The 22716-nt window shown below is 48.3% G+C and overlaps 1 protein-coding gene across 1 annotated transcript in view; it reads left to right on the top strand.

Moving 5' to 3' along the window:
- The window catches only part of SMG1 (SMG1 nonsense mediated mRNA decay associated PI3K related kinase), a 2768248-nt gene that overhangs the window by 2233445 nt on the left and 512087 nt on the right, over window positions 1-22716 (top strand). Inside the window, exon 55 of the mRNA XM_069647131.1 lies at window positions 1090-1227. Within this exon, the coding sequence (XP_069503232.1) occupies window positions 1090-1227 (138 nt within the window). The remainder of the gene's footprint in view (window positions 1-1089; window positions 1228-22716) is intronic.

Genomic DNA, 22716 nt, shown 5'->3' with positions numbered 1-22716 from the left:
TATAATATTGTCTGTGCATTAACTAATTGTATGTACTGTCTCCTATTTTGATCGGTTACCTAGTTTTCCCTTATTTAGTCAGCCAACGGTTCCATAATGGTTTTCATAACCAGAGCAAATAGGGTTAGGGTGCACCACTGCCTAGTACTTCATTGTAGTTTCAGTGAATCTGTATAATTACGGTTCACATTTATCCTGTCTATAGGGGCCTGATAGTTGTCCATAATCATAGTTTTCATGCATGGGCCCATTCCAATTGTGGTAAGCATTTTCTCTAGAAAGGTCCAGTCTACACTATTGATTGCTTTCTCAGCATCGAGAGTCAATAGCAATGCTGGTTGTTTTCTTCTGTTAGCCTTATCTATTAAACTGATGATTCATCTGTTTTCATTTGTCGCTGTGTTCCCTAATAAGCCCGATTGATCAGGATCTATGAGCCCCCTGCATGAAAATATTTAATATTTGTCAAGATTTTCTTACATATTTTTATATCTAGGTTTCGTTGGGGAAATAGGCCTGTCTGAGGCACAGATGGCTGCGTCTTTGCCTGTCTTAGGTATAAGAGATACATGAGCTTCCGACATGACATTCACCAGTGGATGATCGTCTTGAAAGGAGTTGTACAGGTCTTTCAGGACTGGATTTATATAGGAAACTATTTGTTTATAAAAAGCTGCTGTCGTGCCATCGGGGCCTGGGTTCTTACCATGTTTCAGTCCCCGGATGACCTCTAATATCTCTTTTGTGTCTATGGGTATTTCAAGACAGTTCCTATTTGCTTTTGTCAGTCTGGGGAGGTTAAGTGCCTCGAAGTATTCCTCCTGCCTCCTTTCATCTCTATCCTCTATGGGAATTTATTCCAAAGAGAGACCCCAAAAAGGAGTGTTAAAAGTTTCTGCGGTTGAGCTGCTGCTGCACAATACATCTAAGATGAGGAATCCATGGGTCGAATAGCCATCAGAAAGAACATTACCAAAGGTAAGTAATTAGTTGTTTTAATTTTTTAATTCATCTTTTAATTGGTTCATATTTACTGTAAATGCTTTTGAAATGACATGCAGAAATAGGATTTTCTTTTTCTTATTATAGTGGCAACATGAAGATCTCCTCATCAGTAGACAGCAGTCAATGTCTGTTAATCCTCCATCTCGCTCTGCAATTTTATCCAGCATGAAAAAGAAACTCCATACACTCAACCAGATTGAAGTTTCAATTTCTGCAGTCCAGGTATTGTTACTGTGCACATAATATAGAAATATTCTTTTTGGAGACCTTTTTTTAAATCCTATCACATCACCGCTTTTCTAATGTGTTTTACATATTATTTACACAGCCTCTGCCCCAGGTGTGTTTGGTTTCTGCTATTACTAAATGTTTTATAGTTTATTAACATTATCCAAACCTTGAGTAATATCAATGTAATGTTGAGATTATTGCTGGGACTGGTCTGATTAGCTATGCCCTATGCTCTGTAGAATAGGCTTTATAATGTACCCCTTACTCAAACATAATCTCATCTTGGATATAGAACTACCAGCAGCAGCTACGGTGGGAAACATTGAGCCACCAGAGGTGTTCATGCAGCACTGACGCAGCTTGGCTCCAATCCAGTGGCATTGGTACTGCATGACCTCACACTCGGTACTGCTCAGGAACACCATTAGCGTTTTTCAAAATTTTACTGGGTCGCTGCAAAACCAAAGGTGGGTTTCAAGCCCTGAAGGGACTGCTCGAAGCAGATGGCATTCATTGACCCCCCGATGGGGCTGTTTTTACTCCCTGGGGAGGAGCATCATACTGAAGACTGTGGCTCATGGCAAGCCATGCATATGTGAAAAACCAGAGGGCGTCCCCAGTGATCCCGGGCCAGGGAAAGGCTATCGCTTTGGGTTCCTGACCCTGGGTGTGGACAAGCGAGGGAGGATCACCTGGGTAGGGGGTCCTCAGAGAGTGGGGGTAAAGCACCTGATGGTGAGACATGGTATCCCCCTTTTTCCCTAAGCCATCTAACCCCTATCCCTGCTTATTTTTTGGGAATTTGGGAAACTACAACTCCCATAATTCCTCCCCACTTCACATTGACCAAACTACTGAGCTGAGGAAGATGAGCAATGAGGTCAGGAGGATTACCCCTACTGACTTTCAATGGCTCTGTCCCTCTAATGAGGTCAGGCCGAGTAAGGCATATAATCCAAATCACATAGACCTGCCACTTGTTAACCCTCCCTGTAAGGTTAAAAGGTGGCATGCACAGGTACACTCTGAGCGAGGCTGGGTACGAGAAGGAACAGCTCTTTCAGAGCCGAGCTGATGCGAACCAGGCTATGGTAGTTGGAAGGCCAAGGGGCTGATCGGCTGCTACGGAGAACAAGAGAAAGCCAGGAGAGATTTACATCCTTTTGGGCAGCCGTAAGCGTTCCACGACTGAAAATGAATGAGCAGAACAGGGAAACCTTCAAAGTGCTTCCAAGTATCCTGCTACCCTCCCGGGTGAAAGACAGTTGTGGAGGAGCGGAGGAGGCATTGGTAACGGCGTTGACTACCATGCAAACAACATTGAAGGCAGAAGCCTAATTAATACGACCAGTGAGTTATCAAGAGCAAAAAGTCTGGTTTGTGTTAAAGCGAAAGAGAGCATGTAGCAAGAGTTGAAGGTAGCGCGTTTGCCGATTAAAACGCCTATTGAATAGAACAATGAACGAATGATGAGAAAAGTATACAAAGTAACAGAGTGGTCCTGCGAAGGGGAATCGCGCATTCAAAAGTCTCTGTGAAAATGTTCTGACTTATGAAACGCGGGAAACAAAGGCAAGAAAGAAACTACAATCCCGAATTAGAGTTGATCGCGAGAAAAGCAATCTGTTGAACTTTGAAAACCGCCAAGAGGGTAAAAGTAAAAAGGATATGAACATTGAAAGATGGTAAGAGTAAAACTACAAGTACCAAGAGGCATTGGTGTTACATGTGAACTTTGAAAGATGACAAGAGGGCAGGAGTAAAGGCTACAAGTAACAAACATTTGTGTTGCACATTAACTTTGAAATGGTGCCAAGAAAGCAAAGGTGAAACTACAGTCTTTGCGACAGTGAGAAGTGTGACGCACAGAACATAGGGAAGAGGACCCCCACAAAGAGAGAGACCAGCCCGATCGCGGCAGAGGGATGCCTGTGTCGAATTGTGGCAAAGTGAAAGCCAGGACCAGAACTGTGTATTTGTGGTAAGACGGACGAAGCCTAAAGAATTGATTAGATTGTTAAAGGCTTGGAGCCCAAGCCTGAACTGTTGATCTGTATCAGCAAGCCAGAGTGTGCAAGACCGATAGGACTGTGCCATCCACCTAGCCCTATTAAGGAACTCTTGAGACCCTGTGCTTCTGACCGTGGGTAAGGGAGTTGTTACTGAAGACATTCTGACATTTCTTTTAAGACACTCTTTTTGTATTCCCTTTACACATTTGGCATTTGAGAAGGAGGGCAAGGATAGGTTTTTTAGTAAAGTCCTTTTTATTTTGACTAGACTTACTTGTACTAGTTTGTTTATCTAATGGTCGAGACTACTTCCATTTTGGAGTTAGGACCAGTTAGGAATTCCACCAACCCCAGTAAACTACAAAATAAAGGTTTTTGAAACTTGCATCTATTGTGTGTCTACTATTGATACCATGCCTTCCTCCACATGGTAAATCCTTTCAGGTGCGGGCTGCTAGACTGTGCACCTTCCTCCACTAGTGGGGTATACTCACTTGATCCAAATGTCCTGTTTCTGAGCCAGCTTACGAGAAAGGCCCCGTCTTCAGAGCAGACTGGGGTAGAACGCTGCTCAAGGTAGGACGGCCATCGAGGTTATTCCAACTTACATGAAGTTAACCAGAAAGAGAAGAAGCATCACTAGAGGTCTTGCTCCCCAAGCAAAAGATCTGGTTGCCATTTTTTCTTTCTTTTTTGTAGTCATATTTGCTTTGAATATCAATGAACAGTGGATACATCAAAAAGTAATAATTAGAATGTTCTCCAGCATGGGGTCACATACATGGATTCACATACTCGTGAATATTCCCTGTTGTCAGGCTGGCAATCATCGGTAAAAAATAAAGCAGTTTCGCTTTAAACCTAAAACTGCTTGATGCTTCTATAGCCTATTGCTGGCACTTTGGGTCCTACTGCCCCAACCAATGACACTCAATCTCCTAAGTCCTCCCCCGGGGACCATCTTCAGATTTTTAATACAGGTTTTTGTGTTTGGAGTCCTCGTGGCTCGCTCCTCGAAATACTGATAACTTTTGATTATTTTTGTGAGAAATCTTCTCGTTTTTTCTTCTTCAGTCACGTTGTGACTACCAGCGGTAGAGACCTGTTGCCGGATGTGATCCTTCCATCGTCTGATTTGTTGATGTGGGCGGCCACATGCCCAGCCTTGGGCCTTCTTCACACCATGGTGGATGCCACGTGAAGAAGCCTCTTCAAGGCCTGCGAATATGACGGCCTGAAAAATACCTTTATCGAAGGGCGGCACCTCAAGTTCATCTACTGCTTACAATCCTGTCCACGATGCTGATGGATGTTCCATATGCCAGGCCTTCTCCTCCAAGACTCTGAAGGACCGCCATAGGAGGTTAGTGGCTTGGATTGAGGAAGAAAAGGCCTCTGACTCGTCCTCTGTGCGCAGTCATGCCTCTTACATGGTCAGCAGGCACAAAGAGCGTGCTCCCTCTGACAAAAAGAGGTAGAGATCCTTGGAGGACACCTCCCGGGGGAAGACACCAAAAAAGGCAAAGTCTTCTCATGCTCTGATTTCTTCGTCGACTAACTGCGGAAATCAGGTCTGAGAAGCACTGGTTTTCGTAGTCGCCGTCGATGGGCTGTTTGCCCTTGCGTGTCCAGGTTCGTTCTGTGAGGAAATTGCTGATCCAAGTGGCGACCTCGTAGACACGCCCAACAGTGGACCCTTCAGCGACTTCACCATTGACAACTTTGTTGTCATCACAGACCCACGTCGGCGACCTCATCTGCCATGTCGTTTAACCCATCGACTACTACCCCATTGACGACTTGGTCCACGAAGACTGGTTGTCCGTCAAACTTCAATCCCGTTGACGGGCTCGTCCACTACAGTCACCGGTTCCACAAAGACGATTCCCACCCTCAGAGTGGCCTTGCCGCCTAGGCCTGTTGCTGAATCTGACAATGACCCCATCGACAACAGCACCATTACCTGCTCCACGGGGCCCGTTGATGGGATCCTTTCCTAGGGGCTCAGATTTGGAGAGAGATAGAACTCCAGCGCTCGATTTTCTCCCTAGACCCACCAAAGCTGTGCCACTCTTCACCCTCCCTCCGATCCTCACAGGGGGTCATTCCCAGTTGCAGCAACTCACTCTTACAGTCCTTCTGAGGAAGAACTGGTGGAGGGTTTTTACTCTGACCAGATGGGTGGCCAGGTGGAGCCTGACCCCATTTTGGCAGTGCCTAGGCAAGGGGCTCAACCATCTCACCTGCCATCTCTTCCTCTTAGCCCTTCACTTCAGGAAACAGCAGGGGCTCCTCCAGCGCCAAGGGACATGTCCGTGAACATTTTGACGACGACTGCACACACTGGTGTTAGAAATCCAGCAGCGTCTACCAGCTGCACCCATACCTATTCCATCAAAGAGCCCGGCTTACAGTCTCATCTAACCCCGGCTACCCCATTGCAGTTACCGGTTGCACCTCCTCCTGTGGTGGAAGCGGCAGCACAGACAGACACTTATAAGATACTGTCAGGAGCCAGGATACACAGGCAACTGGTGAGTTTGATGACTAAGTTCCTGCAGATGGCAAGCTTCCTGATGTCGAGGTACCCTCCAGGAATTCTCCGCCAGATGAGATTGGTTCATTCCATTCTGTGATCTCATGGGCAGCAAAGCTGTTCAACCTCATCCCTGAGGAGAAGAAAAGGGAAGATTTCCTTTTTGAGCAGCGGGAGTCCTTTAAGAGGACTATTGTCAGTTTCCCATCTGGATGACATTGGGAGGATGACCTGTTGGTCATGAGGACCCCGGGTACGGTCCTGGCAAAAAGGGATCGTTTGGAGGAAAAAAATACTAGGTCCCAGACACAGGTCTATAGTGCCTCAGATCTCAACCATCACTGGACTCAGTGGTTTCTGTTGCGGCTTGAAGAGGTCCTCTAAATCCCCTTGCTCTTCTATGGTTCCTCCGGATCACAAGGGTAATAAGCTGGATGCAACTGGGAACTGTATCATCACGACAGTGCCGTCTACCATCAAGGCAGCCAACACCTTAGTAATTCTGTTATGTTTGTTATGTTAATGAAATGTATAAAGCGCACGTTCACCCGAAGGCATCATGGCGGTCATTTAACAGGCATGAGCCTAGAGGAACAGCAGCGTGAATTTTAAATAGGAGGGTCTTCAGAGCATGACGAAAGGATAGATGGATAATGGTAGCCTGCAAGGGCTGAGGTAGCACATTCCTTGCCTTTTGCTGCCGCCACAGAGAAAGTCCGGCCACCAATATGACAGAGTCTTACCCAAGGTATTTGAATCATCAAAGACAATTGAGAACGAAGAGCTCTGAGAGGAACATAAGGGAAAAACTTGATTTGAAGATATTCCGCTCCAAGTTAATAAAAAGCTTTATGAACGATGCACAGGGACTTAAACAGCGCACGCTTCTCAACAGGACGCCAGTGTAGCTGACGGAGAAGTGATGACGTGTGTGCCAAAAGGAGGTTGCAGTATGGCTCTGGCCGCTGAATTCTGCAACAGCTGCAGGCAACGAAAAAGATAGGCATGTTGAGCCAGATAATGCATTACAGTAATCGATACCACTTTGAACAATAGAAGCTACCACAGGAGCATGACATTTGGAGGGGATAAAGTGTAAAGCTATATGAATGATTTTAAGCTTAAAGTGGCCGTTTGGCAGATGAAGGACACCCGATCACGCATCGACAGTGAGGCTGATATTTGTATCCTCAAATCCTTCACCGAAGTTCCAGGAGAGGGGAAAGGACCAAGAATAGAAGGCCAACAATCAGCAGTCCAGAAGGACAGGTGGTATGAGGAGCCAACAACCAGTACCTCAGTCTTCTCACCGTTCAACTTTAGCCAGTTCTGCCATCCATCCGCCCACCCACCTCCTCAAGGCAACCCCTAAGACGAGCAGCTGTGTCCGGTCAGGAGAGATCCAGACGGAGTATAATCTGCGTTTTGTCTGCATAGGAATAGCACATGAAGCCATGGGAGAGGATAAATCAGAGAAGTGGCTGAATATAAATGTTGAACACGTTGGGAGCAGAGCCTTGAGGTACCCAGCAAGACAGGGTGGCTGGCTTTGAACAGAGAGAAGAATAAACAGACTGAGCAACCAGCCAAAAAGGCAGAAAACCATACAAGCACCTGGCCTGACAGACCCACTGAAGACAGACGCAAGACCAGGGCGGGGTGGTCTATGCTGTCAAATGCGACTGACAAGTCTAAATAAAATCAGCGCCCTAACACCCATTCTCTCAAGGTACGACAGAGAGCTTTGGTATAAGTTGGGTATAAGTCCCAGAAGACAAGAAGGCCGGTTATCACAATTTATCAACCAGTGCGCCAACCAGTGGCGCAACTTCTCCACAAACAAAAATGGGTGCTCGATATCCTTCAAAAGGGCCACTCTCTGGCATTCCAGGACAAATGCCCTCACATTCCTCACATCCCCAGACAAGACTAGCATGTAGCGCAGTTGCTAAAGGAGGTTCAAGCCATGTTCAAATGGGTAATGGAGCCGGTCCATCAGCTGCTCCAGAGTGCACTCCAGATATTTTCTAGTGCAAAAGAAGGCAGGAGGGTGGAGACCCATTCTAGACTTGTGACGCCTCAACAAATTCCACAAGTCCTAGAAATTCTGGATGGTCACATGGCAGGGGATGATGTCCTCCTGCATCCAGCTGGTTCCCCATTGCAGGCTACAAATGAGACCTCTTTGAGTTCCTGCATGGCAGCGAGTGACCGCCATGTGGAACGACAAGATCGCCATCAATCAGCATTCTGTCGGGCCCTTCAGTTGTGGACAATTCTCCCGCATCTCTCATAGGGTGCTCCCTTTCAGATGCCTGCGTATCAGGCCACTGTCACAACCGACGCCTCTCTAGAGGGTTGGGGAGCCCAAACAGGACATGCATACGCAAGAGGCCTCTGGCTCCCGGAACAAAAGGATTTGCGCATCAATGTCAAAACTGCGGGCAGTTTTTTGGGCTGTCAGGTCTTCTTAGCCTCAGCTCCAGGGGAAGTTGGTGCGGGTCTTCACGGACAAAACTACTACCATGTTTTACGTCCGGAAGAGGAGCGGGTCACGCTCCCTCATTCTTTCTTGGGAGGCGCAGAATCTATTGCACTGGGCTGTTGCTCAATTGATGTCTCTCGTTGCATTTCACCTGGCAGGTGTTCAGAACCATCTGCAGACTCTCAGCAGAAAGCTCTGGTGCTGCCACGAATGGGAGCTCCAGCAAGCACAAGTGTTTTGCCTCAATGAGTGCAGTCTCGCTGAAATCGACCTCTTTGAATCAGCGGTTAACACCAAGTGTCAGAAGCTTGCCAGCAAGTATCCTCAGCCAAGGAGTCTGGGGGACATCTTCTCATTCCCTTGGTAGGGCCTTTTCCTGTCCACATTTCCTCCAATCCCTCTGTTGCTTCGAATGATCCACACACTCAGACTTTGCCACTGTAAAATGATCCTCATTGCACCAGCGTGGCCCAGGTAGATCTGGTACTCTGACCATCTGCATCTTTCGGTGGCCCCAGCCATCAAACTGCTTCCCCTTCCGGACCTGCTCTCCAGAGAAGGGAGGGTCAATCCTGCACCAAAATTTGGGCACTACTTGCTGCCTTTAGAATTCAAAAGCATTTTGGCCAGGGCCCCCTTCTACACTAGCCTGCTACAAACACTAGTGGAACCGCTTTACAGTGTGGTGCCAGTCGCAGAAGATTTCTCCACTGCGTGTTATGGCACCGCAGCTTCTACCTTACTTGCCCTCGCTTGCCAAGTCTGGCCTTGCTCATGCATCCATCAAGGTGCACCCGGGCTCAAGGCAAGCTCTCCCTGTGGTCGCACAGGCTTGTTAAGGAGTTCCTCAAGGGCCTCTTCAGAACATTCCCTCCAGTGAAGGCTCCTGCCCCTGCGTGGTAGCTAAATGTGGTACTGTCTAAATTGATGGGGCCTCCGTTTGAACCTATGCATCGGGCCTCTTTGAAGTTTTTGTCGTGGAAGATCGCCATCCTGGTGGCTTTCACCTCGGTCAGGCGGGATTGGGGAAATGCAGGCTCTCTCCTGTAAGCCTCCATATTTGTCATTCCATTCAGCTATGGTAGTTCTGTTTATCCATCCTTCCTTCATGCCAAAGGACCTGTTGGACTTTCATCTAAACAAGCATTTGGTTCTACCAGATTTCTTTGCAAACCCTTTTTCACCTGCTGAAATATCTTTGCATTCGCTGGACGTTGCACATGCTTTGAAGTTCTATGTGGCACGCACAAAAGAATTTCAAAAGAATTCTGAGCTTTGTGTCAGTTTTGGACCTATGGGACATGGGAAGGCCCTTTCTAAGGCTTCCATCTGCAGCTGCCTCTCTAGCTGTATTACGGGTTGCCATCATCTGGCCTACAGACCGCTACCAGGCTGGCTGAGAGCCTATTCCACCAGAGTCATTGCAGCGACTACATCGTTTCCTTCTGGTGTTCCCCTGCTCGACATCTGCAGGGCACTATGTGGAAATCTACTCGCACCTTCTCAAGCTTCTATTGTGTCGACAGGGATTCCAGGAAGAGTACTGGATTGGCCAAGCAGTGCTTCGCAACATGAGTTCAGTTTGTTCCAGGGGTAAAGTATTTTGCTTCTGTGAGCCTTGCCACCTCTTGTGGTTGTCTGTGTACTGCTGTGTAATCGTAATAATGAGGGGGAGAGAGGAGGATCTGTACTCCTGCTCTCTATATGGCAGAGTAGAGGCACAGAGCACCCCAGCCAAGATTCTCTATTTGGTATTGTGGACGAGTAATCAATGCTTAAGCTCTCAGGAGGTGATGCAGGCTGTTTCATAAGTACAGTGTAGTCCCCAAGCACCCACAAAGGAATGTCCACACACTGTATTAGTGCTCAGTTAATCTACAATGGCAAATGTACACAATTCTACGTGGTACCACAATTACTATCAGATTTCATTAAAATGCATCAACTGTACTTTGGTCAAATGTCACACGGATCAATTAATAAAGGGAACCAACAATAGACATAGAAGGAAAGCAGTCGGTTAGAACAATTGGCAGATGACTGAGTCTCTATCACCAGGCACAGTTCTGTATGAGGATCTCCCCTCCTGGGCAACCAGTAAATGAAGATATATTGTACAAACCCAGTCCATATATTGTTCGCAAGAGTCTTATTTCCTTCTAAATAGTTCTACACCCCCAAGGTACCTGGAATAGCAGAGTTCGAAGTCGGGTCGTCGGCAGATACTTCTTGAGCGACTCCCTTTAAGTCAGGAGCCACAGATCGTCGAGATTCCACAAGGAAAAAGGGTGAACACTGTCGTTTCGGCAGCAGCTTCGGTTCTTGCGGTGCTTGTTGACGATCGGTCAAAAACGTCCTACAAACTGAGGCATGCGGTGCACCTCAACGATGAGTGTTTGTTGCCGCAAGGAGTCAATGAAGAACTTTAGCCCAGCAAAGGTGTCGAGTCGTCAGCGTCTCTGTGGTCTTCGGGTGGCGGGAAACCCACCGGCGGATTCTCCTCGGTCATCGGCAGCCTTGACTTTCTCCGGCAGGATAAAAGCGATCGACAAGGATGAGCAAGGGGGAGCCCTTGTTTCAATGTTCTTGGGCAAAGGAGCACTGCGGCTCCGGTCGGCGACGGCGGTCGTCGACGGTGATGGACTTCAATGTACGGGAGCTTCTCTTCGTGATTCCGGGGCGTTCCCCGTCTCTGGTCGGCAGCCTTTCGAGGGTCTGGCGTCCAGGGAGATTTAGCAAAGGTCAGCTGGTGGAGGATGGTCCCTCGTAGCTCGGGAAGAGGTCTCCTAGCCAGGTCCTCTCTTGGATCAGTTCAACAACAGCTTTCAGATTAGTGAAGGACAGCGGCAGCAGTTCTTCTTCTTCCAGTGGGCTTCAAAGTTAAGCATCAGTTTTGACTTAAGCTTCTGAACGATTTCTAGCAGTGAGAGGCCCGCAGGTATATTGTTTATCTCCCATTCATGCTGCTGGGTCACACTCTGGCAACCAATCATTCAGAAGGGCATTCAGGCAGTCAGTTAGCCAATCGGCTCACAGTGCATTCAGGCCATTCTTCTCCATCCAGACACTCATGACACGGGATGTGGATTCGGACAAGCACTCTGCCATTCAGCACTACACACTGCATTCATACCAGTTTCGGGCAGGGCTGTCTCAGTCATTGTATCACACACCAGATACTAGACACCCATAACACGGAAAGCGTATTCGTCACACACTCCATTCACCCAGGTTCCACCCCACGGGCGTACCCACATCATAGTCATTGGGAAGGCTCCAGCCAGTCTGGCCTGAACTTCCCCACACCACCATATATGGAACTTCCACCTAACAGCCAGTCAGGGGGAAGGGATAGAGTTGGGGCTTCCCAGGACTTCGGGGAAAGTAAGGTAACTGGCGATAGAAAGCAAGAGGCCACAGGGGCCATCTTGTTTCCTATCAGGAATCCACTGATTCCAATGACAGGGCCTGGGCATCCCAAAATGGAGGATGCACAGGGCACTTGTGAATTCAGCACGGAGCTGCCACCAGCGCGTACCCTGCTCTGTGGGCCACCCACAGGTGCCTAAAAACATACACTAGGAGTACAGAGTCGTACTCCCACCCATGGGTGCCATAAGGGTATCCCAAGGGTCTGTTCACCAAACCAGAAAGAGGAAGAGCTGCACTGTCGGGAGTCCCACATGAACTCCTGCGAGGAAAACAAGACAGAACATACATGATAAAGCAATAAAGGACAAGGATTCGGAGGCCCTGTCCCTCTGATGCATTTCAAGCATCACACAGAGACAGAGAAAGCAGAGGATAAAAGGAAGGTCTTGCTTCCAGAACTTCAGGTGGTCCGGTTCAAGTTTGGGAGGGGCAGGGAGACCATTCCAGCAGGAGGCACCTGCAGAGGAGAGAGCTCTATCCCTCCCCCACACCCTCCACTCTCTGCCTGCTGTAGCATTTTACACTTAGAGAGTTGGAGGTAACTGAGCGAAGGGCTCGGTAAGGAAGGTTTTTAGGATGAGAGTTTGATGTATGCGGGCCCCTGCCCCAGAAAGGCTTGTGGATGATGCAGAGGCTCTTGTAGCCACTGGGAGCCAGTGTAGGGATTTCAGGGCTGGAGAGATAAGGTCCCTTGGCTTGAGATCACATGTGACCTCTCCCTTCTTTCCGTCTCTGGCTCTTCTTGGTTCCTCCTGCCAATCTACATGCGCATCCAGCTCTGAAGCTGTCCACCAGGGGTGGAATTTAGGAGGATGAGTGTCATTGGTTGGGGTGGTATGACCCAAAGTGTCTGCTGTTTTACCTTTTAAAGCCAAAGTGCTTTAATGTTTAACAAGGATTCCCAGCATGATGGGGAATATTCATGAGCATGTGAATCCATGTAAAACCCATGCTGGAGAACAGGAGTTACAGGTAAATAACGAATTCTTTGATCGACAAGAACATATAGATATATACATGTCATAAATGCATTACTGTATGATCCATTGGTTTAAAAATCGAAAAAACTAATTTATAACAGAAAAACAATGATACTATAATAAAGCAAAGAGGAAAAAGGGGGGGGGGCAGGTCACAATTTCAGGGCTTTGCCTCAACATGTTGCAGCAGGGGACGAGGAAGGAGGGGGTCATCTCAATGTAAACAAACGCATGTCTTGGGCCTTATGATGCACAATCGGGAAGTCATTCTTTTGTACAAAATTAATAAAAGGGTACCAGGTTTCCAAATATTTTGGCATCTCACCCCTATTGGCGGCATCAATTGTATCTGTGGATAATTTGGACCATATCCTTACCCACCATATCCGGGGAAGAAGAAGCTTTCCAATTGTGGGTCAGCATGACTAGCTGCTACCAAGAGATGTGTTACTAGTTTTGCATTCTTACTGATCAGGTTGTTATATGCCCTCAGGGTCTTCATTGCCTAATGGCACTGTGAGTGGATCTAATGGAAGGTCCACTCCAGCCATATCCTTAATGGCCGACATCTAGTGGAAGCTGCAGAGTATTAGTTTGTTTTTCGAAACTCGAAAATGGGCGTCGAACTAGAGCGTGCCAGTAATACTATGCCTAGTGTGACGTCCGCTGTACCCATTATCCCTCAAGCGTGTAGGACCCTCAGATTGTTTTTTCCACCATGCTTGTCGGAAGCATATCGCAGTGTTCCCTTGGATTTGCCGATGATCAATTATGATTACAAAATGTCCCCGTTTCTCCCACACTACGCCGGAAATCGACGTCTATGATAGACGCCTCTGGCCTCGGCCCTGTTCAAGTAGAGAGAGTTGGGGGTGGTCATGCACTTGTTTCCTACATATACCCGCCCGCTGCCAATTAGTGACATATGGAGAGTACTCTCTTTAAATTCTACCTGAAGTGTAACAGGAAGTTTCCCTGGGTAGACAAAAACGCAATACGTGTAACTTGTGTCTCTCACAAGACCATCCCGAGGCTACCTGTAGAGCCTGTAAGCTCTTCAAGCCCAAAACACTCCAGGACCGCTCGACGAAGAGCTGGGCCCACTACGCCAGGCAACTAGAGGCCATGAACGCCATGGGATCCTTCAGCGATGGCAGCAACGCCGCCTTATCGGACGGCCAGGGCATAAGGGTGACTTCAGACACCCACGCGCTAGCCCCTGACCCCGGAGGACTGAACGGCGGTTCAGTTATGGGGACATCACCCGGCGGCAAGAGCGCAACACAGATCACTTCCACCAAGCACATTAGCCCCAGCCGAGATTCGACACGCATGTCGAGCGATCGGCAACAAAAGGCACCTAGAGAGCGGTCCACTGATTCGATGTCCTCTGGGCGTTCCCGGTCATGTTCCTCTCACGACAAACAACTGTCCACGGTTGGTAAAGGTGCCACACTACCAAGAGTCATTGAGGCCCGATCGTCAGAAGACGAATCCGACCTCTACCCTCAAGTAGCACGTTCGACGTCTACTCCTGAGATTCAACGCCCTTCTCCCAAGTATTTTGAATCTCGTACTACCACCTGCGAATCTCGGCACCAGGCGCGGAAACCCTCAGAAAACCCTAAAGGTTCAGGAGAACACTCCTCTAGTCATGGGAAGAATGCAAAACAACATAAGAAGACCTCAGAACATCAAGTTCAGAAGGAAAAACACAAACACAAATCTTTAGAGAAATCCAAGGTCTCAGACCCTGTCAAAAAGCCAAAGATTGTCCCTCCCACTCCTCATGATATGGGCATGGATGGGGAACCACAGCAGGAAAGAATTATTCCCAGTTCCAAGGAATGGAACTCAGAGGACATTGATAGGGTAATGAGGAGAATGTCCTTTTTTGTGGACTTCTACAAAAAGGACCCTAACTATTTCCAGAGCTATCAAAATACACCAACTACCTCTGCCCCCTCAGGATCCAAGGACTCTCAACCCCCTACTGAAAGGCTCTGTTCTGAGACTCCAGAGCAGCCATCTGTTTCAGACCCTTTAATGATTGAGTCCTACCATTCAGAAGCAGAGGGTGAGGACAAAGAAACTCAGATAATGGACGACCAGACAGGGGTTGATTACTATGGGGACGATGAGGACCAAGAAGAGGAAGATGAGGCAGAAGCCTACAGTCTTGACTCCCCTATTCCGAAAGATCCCCCAGTGAATGACTCACCGGTTGATGATCAGCCATTACTGAATGAGGTACTAGCCAAAGCTGCAGCACATTTTCATATAGACACACAGGGTGTCCAAGAAGATAGGGACTTTGCAGAAGAAATATTAGGGGACAAGAGAGCCATTGCCCAAGCTATCCCCATATTAAAATCAGTCCAGCGCAGAATAGATCCCTCGCTGTTGACCCCTAATGTTACTCGTGCGGTTAATCCACGAGTAGAAAAATGATTTAGGGCTGCTCCCTCTGATCCCTTGTACATAAGGGGTCAGTTAAAACCTGACACTTTGGTAGGAACAACAACTAGAAAGAGGGCGGGCACACCACTAGCTTCTTCAGAAGCACCCCCGATAAAGAGAGCAAGAGCATTTATGCTCTGGGAAGGAATGTGGCATCCACATCAGCATATCAGGCACGCATTGCTAACGCTAACACTCTGTTAGCAAGCTATAACTGCCACCAGTGGGAACAAGTAGCTGCTTTAATAGCCTCGGCACCTGAACCACTAAAAGGACAGTTGGCCCAAATTGCATCTGATGGTAGATCTATGTCAGGATGAATACTTAAAACAAAGTTTGATGCTGCAGACAATGCAGAAAGATTAATAGCAGAGGGCACAGTGATAAAACGCCATGCTTGGCTAAGACAGTCCGGGTTTAAAACTGAGACCCAGGCTACCCTCATAGACATGCCGGTAGAGCCCAACCTCCCATTTGGTAAAGCAGTAGAAGAGGCATTAAAGACAGCGAAGGACGAATGCGAGACCTTAAAATCTCTCGGACGATTGATAAATAAACCACTAGGTCAAAGGGGAAATAGAACTTTTCGTCGCTCTCGCAGCCATATCTCCCATAGAGGCTCCAATTACTATCGGAACCAAGGAACCTCATGGGGCAACAACCAGTCTCAGGGTACACAAGGTTTCCCCAGAGGTCAGCTCAGGGGCCGCACTAGGGGTAGAGGCAGCCCCGGTAGAGGTGGCACGCCACCCAATAAACAGTGACGTTCCGCTCTGTCCCTTCCCATGCATCCCCAGTAGGGGGGGCGCATTTCCACCTTCACCCACGCATGGGAAGGGATCACTTCAGACAGATGGGTGCTGTCCACAGTGTCCGAGGGATACTGTATAGAGCTACTAGAACGCCCCCGCAACCATCCTCCAAGACAGAAGGTACACTCCTTGGAGCACCAGAAAATCCTCCTCGAGGATATAGCAATTCTACTTGCAAAGGACGCAATAGAACTCGTCCCGGGCAACCAGGTAAACAAGTGTATTTATTCAACCTACTTCCTTGTGCCAAAAAAAGATCTAGCAATGCGCCCAGTATTAGACTTCCGCCCTGCAAACAAGTATGTCAAGGCACAAAAATTCTGCATGACTACACTCCAAGAGGTAATCCCCCTACTAAAAAAGGGGGATTACATGGCAACATTGGATATGAAAGATGCCTATTTTCATATTTGCATGTTCCCAGCGCACAGAAGATTCTTGCGTTTCAAGATAGACAGCCAGCACTACCAGTTCGGAATAGCCTCAGCGCCAAGGGTGTTCACCAAGGTACTGGCGGTGGTGGCTGTGCACCTACGCAGGAAGGCAATACCGGTGTACCCTTACCTGGACGACTGGCTCATCACAGGGGAAACCCCCGTAATTTGCAGACTAAACATTCAAAGAACTATCGACCTCCTCTTCCAATTGGGCTTCTCAATCAACGAGAAAAAATGAAGCCTGGTGCCAAGCACCTCAAAACAGTTCCTAGCAGCTGTCCTAAACACCCAAGAGGGGTTGGCCTTTCCATCAGAGGAGAGAATTCGAAATCTGTTTCTGCAAATTCCTCAATATCAGGCCGGTCGCCAAATAAGGATACGCAAAGCGATGTGTTTGCTAGGCATGATGGCATCTTGCATTTACCTGGTTCCCCACGCGCGCCTGCGACCCATGCAGGAATGGTTGGTGTTAGGCAGAAACCTGTGCAGTTCCCTTAGGGACCACTGCAAAAAGTTTAAGACTACAGGCGTTAGCAGTAAACCTAATTGGTAGCAGTCTGCACCACCCCGATTTACCTGGTAGCTGTGGCTGAGCAGTCAGACTTCTCTAAAGAAGAGTTAGGCAGTATATAGAGTATACACAATGGGGCTAAAAATACAGTAGCACAAGCAAACACTGACCAGAGCTTTGGTAAAAAAAAAAAAGTATATAATTATTTATTTAAAAACACTTGTAAAAATAAACTGGCACTAATATGTCAAGCAAGTTCAAACACAGTCACTATAAGTATATACACCTCCCTAGTTAATTATTCAACAAGTCTAGGTTAAGACTCCACTTATTTAGCAAAACAGAGGTGAGCACATAACCGTAGATGGCACTCCAATCATTTGTTTAAAAAGGGAGAGAAAAGGCAGAATAGGAAAAACACACAGTACCAACACTTTTAAGAAGCCGCAGCAAGTCAAGAAAGGCAGGGTCTACTGTAGAGCAAAAAGGTCATAGGCCAGGCCCACTCTTGGAGAGAGCAAGGCGGAATGTGCCCAAGATCACACAGTGGAAATGCACTCAGTCTTTGCAGAAAAGTCAAAAGAGGTTGGATCAAGTTAGAAAGGTAATGTTAGCAGGTCCGAGGTCACCCCAGGATAGAGAGTCAAGGATTTACGGGACACCTTGGACAGTCTGTTGCAAGGGAGACCAGGCGGGACAAAGTACCTGAAATGGTGAGAAAGCTCCAGCGGGGGGAAGTTGTTCCTGGCAGCGGGTGCAAGTCGGGGCTTCGTCCAGGGGAAGAGGAGATCTCGACGTGGAGGAAAGCTAGAGGTCGTTGCACTGCCAGGGAAGAAACCAGCCATGAAGTTTCCCCATTAAAAGGTACTACCCTTTTATTCGTGGTAGTGGTGAAGCGTGGCTATCCGGCCGCTGGGGTGCTTGGCACGGGCGATTCGACCACGAGACGATCCAGGAAGGCGAAAAAGGCGAACTGGTTGGTCCCACCAGCTCAAAGGGAAGAAGACTCTCCTGGAAGAAGATCTCCTCTGTCGTCGGGAAAGTGGTGAGTTTCGTACAGCAGGGCTCCACCGGTGGTGTTGTCGTTGTAGATGGCTCAGCTTCTCCCCTCTTCGGATTCTTTAGGTCCTGTCTCGACTTCTGAAGTAGCAGTCCCCAAAGGCCTGCTTTTATGTAGCAAACCCCTCATTCATCAGCCTAGCTGTCACTCGAACATGCTAAGTGGTGAGCCGGGCGGCTCACCACTGGGCCAATCACACAAGAGTGCGACTTGTGTTGCCAAGGCAACTCAGTCCAGGGTGCCTAATCCCCCTCCCACACATCCTGTTGACCCCAGACAGAGTGGCACCATTTGGAGGCTTCTGTGGAGAAGCCCGCCAAAAAGTGGAACAAAGGGCTCGACTTGGGTTAGAATTTCAGAGGCGAACACAAACGCCATCTTAAAACTGAGTCCTGGCAAAAAGATCCAACCGGGGAATAAATATTAAATAAATAACCCAGCGGTATCTTTAACATTGCACCAAAAAGTGGTGTGTTTTAAATGAATGGGAAAATCCCATAGGAAATATTCCTGTGGAATATTTTGTGTGGTATCCACTGCCACCAGCCAGAAACTCGACAAGGGGGGACTGGACAGTGCCCCCTTGGAAAACAGACCCAGGGGCAATTGAATTACCCCTACCAGTACTTCCACAATATGATGGTTTGTACTGGTTCTGTTCACAATTTAAGACTAGTAAAGCCAATGATGACTTTACATGCCCTGGGAGACAGTAGTCAGTCCCAGGGTATGGAGTCTATGTTTGGGGGTCACTATGACACCCCTGTGTTACTGCACTAAGGGTGCTGTGTAACACACATACCAAAAAAACACATGAAGCCCTATGGAGTAAAAGACCCCATAGCCCATAAAACACGTTACATAGTCAAAAGACATTCTCAAATCATGCTTAAGAGTGGGAGAAAAGAGTCTCACTCTTAGCAGGAGAAAAAAATAAACCCCAAAAATCCAGCAAAGTTGCTGGGGGACTCACTAGGTTTGGGAAATTAGCCTTTACAGAGAATTCTCCCTAACACTTGGCGAAACAGTGGTCTCATGCAAGTGGTCAGTCAGACGATCTAGTGGTCGTTTCGCCAACACTAGTACAGAGTCTTCGCTGGTGGACATGAGAGAATCTTTCAAAGTGGAAACCCTTTCTTTTATGATCCAGAAATACAGGCCCTTGTCACAACAGACACCTCCCTGGCAGGGTGGGGGTGCTCACTACCTTCACCACACAGCTCAGGGTCTCTGGTCTCACACAGTGGATCAGAGTCACATCAATCTGCTAGAACTTCTGGCAGTCCTCAGAGCGCTTCGGGCATTCGAACACCTCCATCCAACCAGTCAGTGCAGATCCTAACAGACAGCATTACAGCAATGTTTTATTTAAACAAACAGGGGGGCTCTCTTTCGCCAAATCTGTCCAAGCTTGCCCAGAAAATTTGGAAATGGGCACTCAAATGGAAGATTTACCTGTCATCTCAACATGTTCCAGGGATCTCAATTCACTAGCAGACGCTCTGAGCAGAGATCCCCTCCCAGAGGAACACGAATTGGTGACTACACAAAGAAGTCGTAGAAGATCTCTTCTCTCAGTGGGGTTGCCCCACTTTAGACCTATTTGCCACAGAAAAAAACAAAGTGCCCAGACTTCGCATCCAGGTTCCCCCAGCCAGGCTCCAAGGGGAACGCTCTATCGATGAATTAGTCAGGGATGTTTGCCTACGCTTTACCACCAACCCCTCTGATGAGTAAGGTGGTCAACAAGATACACAGGGAATCGATGACGCTCATCCTAGTTGCTCCTATGTGGGCGAAACAACCATGGTTTCCACGCCTGCGCAAACTGGCGGTGTGCGACGCCATCAGACTCCCGTGCTGGTACAACCTACTCTCCCAGCACGAAGGACAAACGGTGCATCCTCAACCCAACTTGTTGAACTTGGCAGCATGGCTCCTGAAGTCATAGGTTTCGGCCATCTCAGTTTACCCCAGAGATGTATGGATATCTTACAGGAATCAAGAAAACCTAACACAAGGCACTGTTACTTTGATAAGTGGAAAAGATTTGTTATTTGGTGCCAGAATAAACAAATCAACCCAATTGATTGTACTCCTTCCAATATTGTAACCTACATTCTCCACTTACTGGAGGCAGGGTTGGTATTTAATTCACTCAAGGTGCACCTGGCGGCGCTGTCAGCATACACCACCTCCCATAACAAGGTGTCATGGTGGAAAGTGCCAGTTGTCAAAGCCTTTATGGAATGGGTGAAGAGACTCCACCCTCCAATTTTTAACCCACCACCAGGGTGGGACCTTAGTGTGGTGCTTGCTAAACTCATGGGACCTCCCTTTCAATCCATGCATAAAGCTAGTCTCAAAGACCTAACTTATAAAACTGCCTTCTTAGTAGCCATTACATCCATAAGAATAGTCAGTGAAATTCAAGCTCCGTCAGTGCTGGATCCTTTCTTTACTGTCCATAAGGATAAACTGGTTTTACGAACTCACCCTAGGTTCTCACCTAAGTTAATTTCAAAATTCCATGTTAACCAGTCCATTGAGCTACCAGCCTTTTTCCAAGAACCCAAAAGCTCTGCTGAGGGTAAACTCCACACACTAGATGTGAGGAGAGCGGTCCTCTACTACTTAGACAAGACCAGACCGCTAAGAAAGACAGATCAACTGTTCGTCTCCGTAGCTACAGGCAGAGAAGAAGATTGCGTCTCTAAAGGTGCCAGCTCTAAATGGATAGTCAAATGTATCCAGCTACGTTACTCCCTTTCAGAAAAGACACTGCCTTTTACACCAAGGGCCCACTCAACAAGAGGTACTGGGGCCACTCTGGCTTTCATTGCAAATGTACCCCTTAACACCATTTGCAAAGCAGCTACATGGAGCTCTATTCACACATTTACTCAGCACTACTGCATTGACACTCATTCCAAGACAAATACTCAAGTGAGACAAGCGGTTCTAAGATATTTGTTCGCTCATGACCCTTCTCGCATCCCACCTCCTTCTTCTAACACTGCTCACTAATCTATGCACATAATGTGATCTAAGTAGATTCCACAAGCCTCAGAAGCGATACATTACTCACCGTAATCGTATTTCTGATGCTTGGATCTGCTTAGATTCACATGCGCCCGCCCTTCCTCCCCTCTGAGAGAAGGCGCATGGATGCTTGTAGTCTTATCTATCTTATCTGCTTGGATACTCTGTACTCACGCTACTTCATGTCAGAAAAAATGCAGTCTGAGCGTCCTACACGCGTGGGGGATCATGGGTACAGCGGACGTCACACTAGGGATAGTATTACTGGCACGCCCTAGTTCAATGCCCATTTTCGAGTTTCGAAAAACGAACTGTAATACTCTGCAGCTTCCACTAGATGTCTGCCTATGAACAGCATGTGAATCTAAGCAGATACAAGCATGAGTAATGTATCAAATATATATATAGTTCTCCAGCATGGGGTCTGGCATGGATTCACATGCTCATGAATATTCCCTGTCGTCAGGCTGGGAATCCTCGGTAAAGAAAAAACCAGTATCAGTTTCGTTTCTGATCTGTCTTTCGTAGTAATAACCAATCACTGATCTCTGCGTCATACTGACCACAGCCAATGACTGCCCTCTACCTAAGCCCCGCCTCTGGCAGCCATCTTCAGATTTTTACCGCACGTTCATGTGTTGGGATCCTCGTGCTATTGCTCTCGAGCGTTAGTGCTATTTTTTCACGTTTTTTCTCAAAAACTTCGTTTTTTCGGTCAAAAGAGCCTCAAGCTCCACCGACTCTCCATCCGATCAACGGGGACCCGTGTCGGATTCGTCTGCGCCCCTCAAGGGTGAAGATTTCGTCGAGCTACGCTTTTGGAGGACTCCAGAATCTTCTCAGGCCCGGACATGGCCCAGGAGAAGGGAAGCTAGACGCCCGGAAAGCTGTTCAGGATCTGCCCTGGATGCCAGCTGCAGAACGTCTTTAAGGAGGACGAACACTCCTTTTGTCTCTACTGCTTACATGAGGACAAGACGCACGTGGAGAAGGACTGTGCGTTTTGCGGCAATATGTCGGAGCGGACCATGAAGGACCGCCATCAACGTCTCGCCAACTGGCTGGAAGGGAAGAGCCCGTCAGGCGAGAAGAAGAGGAAGAAATCCGAGCGGTCTTCTAAGACTTTTGAGGACGCCCCGGCGACGGGGGTCCAACACAAGGCCAAGCACCGCGAGTCCGCTGGCACCGGGAGCGCCGAACGGTCGGGCTCTACGGGCGCCAGGCAGGGCGCACCCTCCCCGGCACCATCAACCACGAGCCAACGCTCTGGGTCGGGTAAGAGGAAAGGCGAGCAACCGGCGAAGCTCCTGGAGAGGCCCCGGTCGAGCTCGAAGGCCCCATCGGAGGGGGAGCGAGGCAGTGTCCCCCCCCCCTCAAGGATAAGGCGGTGAGCGCACCTAAGGTGGTGAAGGCCTTAATCCATCCGGCCAAGCCCTCTATCGATACTGTCGCGGCGGCCCTGGCTCAGCCTGTGGAGGCTACACCAGTGGTGGCGACCTCGGGGCTCAGAGTCTCCCTGCCACCGCGGAGGGAGTCCTCTTTTGTGCCCATCGATAGGACCCCTGTGAAATCCCCGCCAGGGAAGAAAAAGGGGGGGCAGGGCGTCGTCGTAGATTCGGCCTCAACCTCGGAGGAAGAGCTGATCGAGGTCTTAAGCCACGGCCTTGGCGTGGAAGAAGACCGGCCCGTCGGGATGAGTCCCGACGCAGGTGA

The sequence above is a fragment of the Ambystoma mexicanum genome, chromosome 2q (assembly GCF_040938575.1).
Source record: "Ambystoma mexicanum isolate Mex_15411 chromosome 2q, UKY_AmexF1_1, whole genome shotgun sequence".
In the NCBI taxonomy this organism is placed as follows: Eukaryota; Metazoa; Chordata; class Amphibia; order Caudata; family Ambystomatidae; genus Ambystoma; species Ambystoma mexicanum.
This window is presented reverse-complemented; position numbering and strand designations above follow the sequence as displayed.